At 26.3% G+C, this 12,122-nt stretch overlaps 2 protein-coding genes across 3 annotated transcripts in view; one reads left to right on the top strand and one right to left on the bottom strand.

The window, feature by feature from the left end:
- The window catches only part of LOC122515286 (calcitonin gene-related peptide type 1 receptor-like), a 63,161-nt gene that overhangs the window by 26,421 nt on the left and 24,618 nt on the right, over positions 1-12,122 (top strand). The window lies entirely within an intron of this gene.
- On the bottom strand, positions 703-5,245 carry LOC122515284 (juvenile hormone esterase-like). Of its 2 annotated transcripts, XM_043632581.1 has the most exons (9): positions 4,893-5,245; positions 3,772-4,060; positions 2,968-3,153; positions 2,351-2,553; positions 2,021-2,192; positions 1,630-1,947; positions 1,343-1,487; positions 1,049-1,225; positions 703-964 (listed from the first exon to the last, which is right to left on the bottom strand). In XM_043632581.1, exons 1-8 carry the CDS (start codon positions 5,052-5,054, stop codon positions 1,057-1,059), a joined length of 1,644 nt encoding a protein of 547 aa, XP_043488516.1. In that variant the 5' UTR covers positions 5,055-5,245; the 3' UTR covers positions 703-964; positions 1,049-1,056. The 2 variants fall into 2 exon arrangements, with proteins under 2 accessions (XP_043488516.1, XP_043488515.1); XM_043632580.1 differs by having other exon boundaries at positions 703-1,225.

The following is a 12,122-nucleotide window of genomic DNA, read 5'->3' as shown; positions in this document are numbered from 1 at the left end:
GTAACGTATTTTATTTTTTTTTAAATTATTCGTTAAAATCGTTACAAAAGTTAAACCGAAAAAGATTTATCTTTATTTCAAACAAATTTAATGACAAAATTGTAGGATTTATTTTTTAAAAACAATTGATACGTAATAAAGAAAAGAGAAGTGGTGGGGATTGGGTGAGCGGTGGTGGTGGTGGTGGTGGTGGTGGTGGTAGTAGGGGGGGGATAAGATTTATCCTAAAAATCACGCGCGTCTCTTTTCAATAAATAAATTTAAAAAATATAACATATGTAAATGAAATTCGTTTGAACGTACACTTTATATTAGACGTCGATAATGTTAACGTTTCACAATAGTACTTTTCTCGCGAACGATGACTAATAATACACGTCACGCGCGATTCAACCTTGACAATTGCGTTTCTAGTCGAAATAATTAAAAAAGAACAAAATAACTAAATAACATTCGTCCAATTTTAACATACTTAACTATAACTTCTTATTATTATTATTCTTCTTCACACTAAGCAACAATTTATTCTTTTAACGTTTAATTACTTTTCGTTAATAAAATTCACGCGAGTATATATAATATTTAATTTTTTTCTTCTTCAAATTTACCTTATACTTCTCTTCCTATTCTATTTCAATATCTAAACACTAAACACTAAACAGAGATGTATATATATATATATATGTACAAAAATAAACATACCTTTTCTTGTTGTTGTTCCTGCTAAACTGTGAGTCAGAGTTAACGTACACACGATTGGAACACAAACGAACCAATCAATTCGCCATTTCTCTTGTAACGTTTTTAACGTTCTAGCGAATGCAGCGACATTCCGTGGTTATTTCTCGTACTAATTTTATCCGCCTTATTTCAGGGGTTCTCAACCTCATTATTCTACTTTCTCGATCAATTTTTTTGTATATTTTTATTTTATTTTTTCTATTTCATGTTAATCCCCGTATCGCTAGTTTTACATAACAAATAGTCAACAACAATAACTATTTAACAATAATAAAATATACGTATATATATATATATAATTATTTACAATTAAAATTATAATTTATTATTCATCTTTGGATTCCACTCGAATCGTTGCACACCTTTCGGTATACTTTCCATTTGTAATTGTTCATTTATATTTAGATAATCGTACGTTTTGGAATTTTTTTCCAAAGGTTTCCATAAAACTGGAACAAGTTCCGTAGTTTTTGGTGTTGGATTTCTACGAAAAAGGATTGGGTTTAGAAAAATAATAATAAAACTAATCATTAAAGTGTCAACAATATTTTATCTATACGTATGTATGTGTTAATAAACAATTATATTGGAATATACGTACCCAGTTTTAGCAAAATCAGTCCATAACTGTGTAACACGTTCCATTATTTTGTAATTTGGTGTACCAGGACAATGGGGTTGCAAATGTAATAATGAATATAATGTTCCATAGAAAAAATAATACAATTCATCCGAATGAGTGGCTCCTAGTATTATCAAAAAAAAAAAAAATAAATAAATAAATAAATAAATAAAAGAATACAATTAATAATTATTGTAAATAACACGTAATAATATAATATTAAATATAATTAATTAATAAGATAATGAAATGAAAGTATCGTTTACCGGGAATATCGATGTTCAAAATAGTTTTGATGAAAGTCTTTTCCTCGGAGTCGTAAGAAAATTTATAAAAGTAAGACGGACAATTGTTAACAATCGGCATAACGTGTGCAATTTCGAAAATATGATGCAAGAAATAATAATCGCTTTTGAATTGAATCAAATTTTCTATCGGCTGATCGTCGAATGATTTTTCATTGAAATACAAACTTTTGAATTCGTTAACCGTAAGATTCTTTTTTTTTAATAAATCCAACACAGGTGGTGATAGCGAATTTTCGAAATCGTAGTTTATCCTCTCTTCCTTTTCGGCGATTCTATCTAAATAAAATATAATAAACGTCAAAATAATTAAGTGATAATTTAAATCGAAGATAAAATAAGATCGACTTACTGGTATATTCGTTACTGGCCCAAATAAAAGATCCTTCGTTATTGTTGAAACCGAACAGAAATGGGACTTTAACGCCATATTTCATGGCGATCGATGGTGGTTGCAATAAAAATGGATTTTTTGATTTGTTGTCCACTCCTGGTAGAAATGGCGTAAAGATTGTATTTTTTTCCTTAAAAAAAAGAAGAAAAAAAAACAAAACAAAAATAAAATAAAAATAATAATTCGTAATTATATAAATATAAAAATATATATATTTAATTTTGTTGATCATCTTATTCGGCTTTATGCGAGAAGAAATATTTCGAAATAATGGACAAAATAAATTACCGTGTTTGTCAGGATTTTGAATTGATATTTGACGAGTTTTTCCAAGTCAACTTTTTGTAGAAACTCAACGATGGCTTTGGGATCGAAAGACTTGAAACCTAACATGATGGATAACTGATAAGCATATCTCCTGGGTTCCTCTAGTGCGAATGCCCAAAAGTTTGTAGCCACACCGCTTTGTGCTATAGCCTTGTGAAATAATCCTAAAAACAGAGGGGGAAAAAAAAAAGAAGAAAAGAAATTGAGAAGAAAACCTGGGTGATATAAAAAAAAGGGGATTGGCGATGAAGAAGAGATTTAAAGGGTAGGTTGTTTAGAACGATCCCAAATGTTTCGTACGAATATTCGAAAAAATATATAAAAGAAAATCAAATACAAATATCAAGATCAATTTGTTTTAAAAATCATTTTAATTTAAACGAATATATCCTCCTACCACGTGTTGAATTATTTTCAATTCAAACGATTGTAGGATTCGAGATGCCAATAATATCTTGAATTTTAATGATTTAAATGAACGATTAATGTTTATGGGAGAATTTTGGGAATATTTTTGTATTTATTCACGCGTTGATAATACAACAAATAAAAGGATAATTAAATATTGTAAATCGTACCATCTGCCATCGGTGACATTGTTAAATAATGAACTATGGCTCCCCCAGCACTTTCACCAAATATAGTCACGTTCTCAGGATCTCCACCAAATACTGCGATATTATCTCTAACCCAACGTAATGCCATTACTGTGTCCTTCATACCTTGATTACCCGGTGCAACTTCATCCTCCAGATTAAGGAATCCTAAAGATATTTTTGTTTATATTTTTTACTTTCTTACTTTCTTATTATAAATTACACTTCGATTATATATAAATATTATTAAATATATTATTTCTTATAAACTTTCACGGTAACATATTATATATTACAATAAAAATATTCTATTATTATTATTATTATTACGTGCATTAAATATTCTACAATTAATTTCATTATATCGTGGAATATATAGAAAATTGTATTCATTATTTATTCATTTATTTTATAATTCTATATATTTTTGTATTTAAATTAAAATTTTTCGAATAATAGATAATTAAAAAAGATTATTATTGAAAAAAAAAAAGAAAAAAAGAGGAAACAATTTTGATTAGCTCGAGATATTATTGTACAATAATTTGTTTTATAAATTTGTCAAGATTCTAGAAACAATTTAATTATATCACGCGTGTTATATGGAATATTATATTAATTATATATTCATTTATTTTGACATACCTTTGTATTACAATTAGAATTTCGAATAATATATAATCAAAAAGGATTATTATCGAAAAAAAAGAAACAAATTTAATTAGGTCAATATTATAATACAATAATATGTTTATGAATTTTGAAAATACATTTATTTGTACTCACCCAAAGGACCTAATCGATAATTGATCGTGACAACGATTACATCCTTTCGAATGATATAAACTGGCTTATACAAATCATCGTTTCCCGATCCCATATAGAAACCACCACCATGGATCCATACCATTACTGCCAATTTCGCATTGAAATCAATTCTAGGTGTATAAACGTTTAAATACAAACAATCATCGCTTCCTATTATTGTATTTATCATAGCGTCCATTTGAGCACACACGTTACCAAATTTTGAACAATCCCTTATTCCAAACCATTCCTCGGGAGGTAATGGATCCTATTTTATGATCAATACAAAATAATATTGTCAAATACAAAATCCAATTAACGCAAACCTTGAAACATTTAGATTTGCAATTGGAAACATTTCAACGTTGATTCAATGAGCACCCATTTTGAAATTTTCTTACTGTGTTAGATCCATTTAAAATAAGATTGAATATTTTACTTTTACTTTTACTTTGTTTTTCTGTTTCTGTTTCTGTTTCTTATTTTTACTTTTAAATAGAAAAGACTAAAACAAAAAGAAAAGGGAGGTTTTTTATCGTAAAAAATAAAAAAAAAAATAGAAAAAAAAAAAGGAAGAAGACAAGGTTGGCTTATCCAACTATAGTTATACTTCCTTTTGTTTTTTATCTTTATAATTATAACGAAGTATAGGGAAAAAACAAAAATATCACTTTGAAGTAAATGTTTTGGTAAAAAAGAAATAAATTTTAGCGAATACAAGTGTATAATCATCTTAGTTTTCCATGACTTATTTTGAATGAGTTTGCATCTGCAAGTTATTATTATTATTATTATTATTATTATTTTTTGTTATTTGTAAATAGACAATTATTTTTTTAAATTATGCAAACAAAATTATACTAATTTTGATGCAATCAATTTAAAATATAATATAAAGACGCATCGAATTTTAATTATTTATATACGTATTAAACGTAATAAAATAATGAAATAATGAAAAATTATGAATTAAATAATAAATATATATATATAAAATAATAATAATAAATAATAATAATATATAATAATAATAATAAATAATAATATATAATAATAATAATAAATATAAAATATATATATATATGTTTTAAAAAACTTACTTTAAATCTAAGTTTACCTATCGGCGGTTTAGCATAAGGTATTCCACGAAAAACAAAATATTCTACACCATCGACCATATTTTCTTCTATGACACCTTTAATTTGACCTTGTTTAATAGACAACACTGGTCCTTGTTTATAATCTTCTAAAGTATGACCCATGCTTATGTGTATATATATTTATATATATTTTTATGTTTTTTATATTGAAGGAATAAAATTAAATAAATACGTTTTTTGAACAAACACAAACACACGAGAAAAAAGATTAATAAATATAATTAATAATTCGTTGAACAGTATAAAAATACTTCTTCTTTCACTGATTCGTTGCGTTCGAATGAGTCAAGACGTACTTTGCTCACTTGTAATATTATCAAGCGAAGAACTGCTATGAAAAAGTTGGCGGAGAGGGGAGAGAAAGGTTTAAAAGTAACGGGAATGTGTCGAGAATCTTAAATCCTCATCTTTTATGTTAGATAACATTTATCGATAAATTATAAAAGCGAAAGTAAACAATTTTCATATTAAATTACAAAACATCGGAATAAAATTTATTATTTATTATTATATATATAATTTATTGAATAATTAATACATTAAATATATTATATTATATAGTAAATAAAAATGATTAGTTTTGTTATTGTTATAATTGAATTTTTAATTAATAATGGATATTATATATTCATTTATTTTCTATTTATTATTATTATTATTATATATATATTACAGTAGATAATATATACTACATATACTCTGTAATTATCTATCTTGATTTATCTTTATATAATTTATTCTACATTATCTATCATTACTATATTACATAAATGATGATTCACATTTAAAGTAATATGTTTGTCGATAAAAATATATGCAAACAAAAAATATTAACAAACAACAGCCATGTTGATTAGCAAGACTTCTTGAACACTATTTTGTGAAATATAAAAAAGTGGAATATAAAAATATATCATTTCGAGAGATTATTTTAATATATTTATAATATAAATAATATATTATATGTTATTTTTTTGTTTGTAACATAGAGATTAGATAATATTGCATTGAATTATTTTTAATATCGATAATATATTATTTATAACAATTGTGGGATTATATATCGATGATTATTTTCGTTATTGTTGTTATAATTATAAATTCATTTTTTTACGTATATGTTACGTTTAAATGATAATCTAACGAATAAGTTAAAATATTTTTGTTTGTGTTTTTTTTTTAATTTCTTTTCTTTTCTTTTCTTTCTTTTTTTCATAAATAAGATTTGTAAGATTCTATTTGAAGATAAGCGTAAAAAGATATCTTTTAGAAAACTTATTATACTTTTTGTATTAAGAAGAAAAGGATTAAAATGGGTCAAGTTGTGTATCGATTGGATACAAGTAAGTACTTACCTATTTGTTCGGTATTACTTGAAAAACAAAAAAGAAGAAAAAAAAAAAAGAAAAATCATACGTTAAAGTTTTAAAAGCAGATTATTTTTAGAAACGATCATCAAATATTTTCACGTTTGATATTTTATTCTTAAAAGTTTCAGATTACAAACGCACAACACACTGACAATTGGATTTATCTGATCGCGCAAAAATAATATAATATTTAATAAATAATAATAGTTTAATACTATTTTTTTTTTTTGCTGAAATAAAATCGTTTTTAATGCATCCGTGTAATATATTGTATATTATTATATATATTATACAATATACTAGTGTAAATTAAATTCTATTAATCTTATTGAAAAATTAATATAGAAATACGATAATAATTTTAAAAAAAGGAATCATACACGTGTAGTTTGAAATCGAGAACCGTATAAACGTTAATTTATCGCTCGGAGCGTTTTCAAATCAATTTCGAAATCGTTTAACTCGCGAATTATAACTCAGTTTCCAACTAAGAGAGAAAATCTATGGTTGCCTTTACGAATTTTCCTATTTATCATTCACTTTTGCTTCTTTTCTTTTCTTTTTTCTATTTTTTAATTATAGAAAAAAAATTATCTCGTTTACATATTTATTTATTTATTCGAATAAATATTTGAAATATTTCGCAACGACGATATTTCATTTTAAATTATTCTCTTTGATTAATAGAAATTATTTAAATTTTTGCAATTTTGTAATATTACAAAGATCATTGAAAAACATGTTAAGTAAAAAGAGAGAGAGAGAGAGAGAGAGAGAGAGAGAGAGAGAGAGAGAAAGAGAGAGAGAGAAGTTGCGCAGGATAATAAAGATTTTAATTAAGTAATATTCTATTTTGATAGGAAATAATGACGTACACTAATGAAATACCGTTATTCATAGTTGAAACAAACGATCTTTCTGAATGTGTGTGCTTGATCTTTATTAGGGTGAGATTAATTAAATACAACGTCATAGGAGATAATACACGTTTGTTATACTACGTGTTGTTACTTATTATGAAGTCATTCTATCTCTCTCTCTCTCTCTCTCTCTCTCTCAAATATATGTGTATATTTATTTCTATGGGAATATAGATTGAAAGTTCCCTGCAGTGATAATGTTCGTTCGAATAAATATACAAATTTATATATATATATATACATTTTTAATATTTATTGAAAATCCGTTTTATTAAAATATAAATCTAATATAGCAAGAGAGAGAGAGAGAGATAGTTGCTTTGGAAAACATTTTTGATACGTTTAATATTTTTTATTCACTTTGTCTCGATGTTTGAATACAATTTTAATTTTTATTTTCAATATTTCTCTCTCATTTTACATATATATATATATATATATGGTTTTTTGTGTTTTTATTAAGAGAATAAAAATACGATTCGATTAATATTTATACCATTAGAGTGTTTATATTATTTGATAGAAATGTTTATACAATACAATTATTCATTTTCGTAATATTTGGTCAAATCATGCGTGCATGTATCACTCAAAAAAACAAATTGATATTTATCAAGGAGATTTGTATTATTTTTTTATGAATTAAGTAATTTATCGAAATATTTGTCTTGGAAAAATATCAAATGAGAAAAAAGAAAAACATTTTTCAAATAATAAACGACACGAAATCTATTTATACATGGTTTTGACCATATTTCGAGGATTTATTTTTTGTGTTCGCGTGGTTCACTCGATATTTTTTATTTTTCTTTTTTTTTTTATTTTCTCCGAGAGAGACTAAGGGGTATCAATTTTTAAATGAACCAGGATCGTGTAATTTTTTATCGAGTCTCGTTTATCTCGAAGAAATTGTCTATTTTGTTTATCTCACATTCTATAAAACGTGGTTCGATTTAGTTGAGACAGTAGAAGGTAGCTAGCTAGCTAGCATAGGTTAACTATAGTAATAGCATAGAAAGGAGATGAAAAATTTCGATCTAACGTAGATCGATTGTACTACGACGACAAACTCAAACCTGATATGCTTTAACATCAGCTGCACTCGAAATTGATGTAAAAGCGTATATTGAAAATGTGTTACATGTACATTTACCTATACTATGTATTGTCTATGTATTTATATAATACGCAAGAAATAATACTAACGTCAGTCCTTTTAAATATCTTTTACTTTACATATACGATTTATTTATTTTTTTTCTTTATTATATATTAATTTTATTATATTTTTTTCATCGTACAAAAAAAAATTTAACAATAATCTCATTGACAATAAGAGTAATTTTATTTTAAAACAATTTTATTTATATAATATTAATAAATCACACTTATTAATAACGGTGAGCTATTTATTTAAATATTTTGCGAAATAAAGTTATTTTTAATATTATCTCAAATATTTTTAATAAGAATTCATAATATATACATATATATATTTATTATAGGTTCGTATAGAAATTAATCAAAATTCCTTCAACAAATATTTCACGTATTGGTTCAAATTGAAAAAATCGAAATATTCAAATATACGATTAAACAATAATATATTCGATACACTATTTGCGATAAAAAAATAAACATAGAAAAAGTTGGAAACAAATGTTATGATACTTTGAGAAAAATACAATTCGTACAATTAGAATTTCTCGAATGAGGAGAATTATCATAGCAAACTAATTGAATGAAGTTTCATCGTGTGCCGATCGAAATGTTAAACACGATCGAGGATAAGTCACGTATGCGTTACTATGAATATTCATGATTTCGGTAGTTAGCGTGGCTAACAATCTTATGTTAATATATTCCTGGATCGTTGCTAAAGTGGATAGAATTTCGTTAACGTTGTAAGAATTCAACACACACACAGACATACATACACATACACACACACATCACATTCCCTTTTCCTTTTGTTCTTGTGATTTCATCATTTCATCTTAATTTTCATTTTGGCTACTCCTAATTTTGGTTCATCGACATTTTCGTTTGAAGACATTGAATTTCCTTGATAATTTACATTAAATCTCGGTGGTTAATGCTTTAGATAATATATGTATATGTATATGTATATGTATATGTAGAGAGAGAGAAACCTCAATATGCTTTGAAACGATGTATCAAAGCTTAAGTATCAAAGCCGCACCTGGAAACCGCTCCTAAAGAGGAAGAGCATTTACACCGCACCTATAAACCGCACCCCCGCTTTAGGTTTCTATATGATAGTTGAGAATTACTGCTCGAAATCGTTCACTGAACTATCTCATTGATACATTTTACCCTCCTTCATCGTTCCATCAGTTTGATATTTCACAATTGTATCATTTCCGTATTATTAGAAAGTGATATCGCGTATCTTGAGAAAATTGTGAACGATTTGTTGTCATAACTACACGAGTATCGAATTATTGTATTAATCAAGGATTTATTTATCTATTTATAATATTTTCAATATACCAATGTTTTATCTGAAATTGATTTGATTAATTAATTAACTTTATTTTATTGAATTGATTTTTCTTTTTTTTTTTCTTTTGTAATCTAAATTCATTCGAGACTTTTTATGCAAAATTTATACACGATGTTTTATTTACGTTACGTAAAACGATTGTAATGAAACATTAATATGTAAGAAAAATTAAATGCAACAAAGAATAATAGAATATATATATATATATATATATATATATTTCAAACTGTTTTTAAATAAAATGAATAAATTGTATCATCAAAATATTACGATTACACGTGAATGCAATTTAATAATTAAAATTCATATAAGATTCAATATATATATATATAATTTCATATTACAATTTGTATTTTTTTCTATTGAACAATATTACAACGATCCAAAATTTCAATTGGTGATATTAAACAACGATTATTATTTATTAACTTTATAAACGGGAAAAAAAAAGAAAAAACAACGAAAGGGAGAAAAAAAGAAGTTCAAAAGTAGTATCTCACGGAAAGATATATTTTATCTTTTTTGGATATAAGGACAATCCATCTTTTAAGGGTGTAAGTAAAGGGAAAGGAAGCTTGACAGATAGCCCGATAAATTCTGTGTAGATTTTCCATCAGAGTTTCTAAACCATCTACGTGATACGCGTATGTATATTATACGTAATAGTAGTAGTAATAGTAGTAGTAGTAGTAGTAGTAGTAAGGTTCCTCACCTTACCCCCTTCGACCATAATTTCTCGATCGAATCTCGGTGATTCTCGTGACGAGGGTTTTTGATGGATGATAAGAACCAGATTTTCCCAACTCCTCCACCCCTTACCCCCTCCCCTGTCCCCTTTCCACCTCACCCCTTCTCGACTCCCCCTTATTTTCTTTTTCCTTTTTTTCTTTATTTAATCTTTTCTCATTTCCATTTAATGCAGGTCACATAACAATATTTCTCTTTCCTCGTATAAATATATTTAAATAAAATCCCTATAAATCATTTTTAGATCCTTAAATCATTTTAGAAATACTCCCACCACCCCCACTCCCCCCCCCTCTTCACTCCCCCACCAGTCCTGTTCCCTAAAACATGAAACAAGACTGTAACAGATTGCGAAACAATTCGGTGGGATAAAATGAAAAAAAAACAAAGAATGAATAGGAAAAAAGAAAAAAAACAGGAAGTGAATAAAGGTGAGTGTGGGTGGATGTGAGGCGTAGGGGGGGAAAGGTGGGGAGAACGTTTTTCTTCGCGTTAAATACGAAAAGGTTTTTGTGATAAATGATCTCGTGTCAGTTTAATGACTGTGAGATTCCAATATCACGGATTTCCAATTATCCCACGTTTGTAAATAAGTCAAATTTCAACGCACAAACACACACATATATATATATGTGTTGGTATTAATGTGCACACGTGTGTTTCTATTTATAAACGAACGTATTTTTTGTTGTCCCCGATCTTATCCGCAACTATTGGAAACGTTAATCTTTTTTTTATTATACTATTTGCATTGACTTCCGTTTTGTTTGTTTCATTTTGTAAAAGAAGACACGAACGACAAAAAAAAAAGAAAATATGTTGAAATGGGGATTTATCTGAAAGCTCAGATCAAACGCAAATGTATTATATCTGACATTATTTATATAAAATCTCCTGATTTTTTTTTTTTTTTTTTTTTTTTTTTTACAAGTAGCGTACCATCCGTGTGTGTGTCATATATACGGGCGCGATTGTGAAAAAAAAAAAAAAAAGAAATAAAATAAAATAGATATAAAGGAAATAAAAAAAAATAGAAGAAAAAGAAAACAAACGCAACGCGATAAATCATCGAGTAAAAGAGACTCGTCCCCGATATTTATCGATATGTATCGAACAGCGGGTATCAACGAGACAGCAAAAAGAAAAAAAAAGACAAAAAACAAAAAAGGAAAGAGAGAAAAAAAGGATCGCATTGAAATTCCGATAAAAGCCACCCCACCCCCCACCGCCTGCCCAAGCAGCGTGCGCGGAAAAAATTCAAAAAGGGGAAAAAGTATATCGAACGACTTTTGACGATATTTGAATAAAAATAAAACAAAAGAAAAAACACACGCGATTTGCGATTACTAATTTTGATTCTTATCGGATGGAAAATATTCATTTCATTTCTTTTTTTCTTTGCTATATAAAATACAAAAGAATTAATTAGATAAATTTATAATATATATCTTAATTTTATTATAATTCGAAATTTCGTATTTCAATTGTTGTTTTTTTTTACTATAAGATAAACAAAAAATATTAAAAAGTAAATTTATAATATATTTAATATAAAAATTAAAGATAATTATATATTTATTTATAATTAATTATATATATATATATA

The sequence above is a fragment of the Polistes fuscatus genome, unplaced genomic scaffold (assembly GCF_010416935.1).
Source record: "Polistes fuscatus isolate 324 unplaced genomic scaffold, CU_Pfus_HIC Scaffold17, whole genome shotgun sequence".
NCBI lineage: Eukaryota > Metazoa > Arthropoda > Insecta > Hymenoptera > Vespidae > Polistes > Polistes fuscatus.
The sequence above is the reverse complement of the archived record's forward strand: the minus strand, read 5'-3'. Positions and strand labels throughout refer to the sequence as shown.

What these genes read in the sequence shown, in the direction of transcription:
- LOC122515284 (XM_043632580.1), bottom strand. Translation starts at nt 5,054, where the DNA reads ATGGGTCATACTTTAGAAGATTATAAACAAGGACCAGTGTTGTCTATT. An exon ending in GGCCAGTAACGAATATACCA is followed by an intron (nt 1,948 to 2,020) that starts GTAAGTCGATCT and finishes TATTTTATTTAG; the next exon opens with ATAGAATCGCCGAAAAGGAA. An exon ending in ACTGATTTTGCTAAAACTGG is followed by an intron (nt 1,226 to 1,342) that starts GTACGTATATTC and finishes CCTTTTTCGTAG; the next exon opens with AAATCCAACACCAAAAACTA.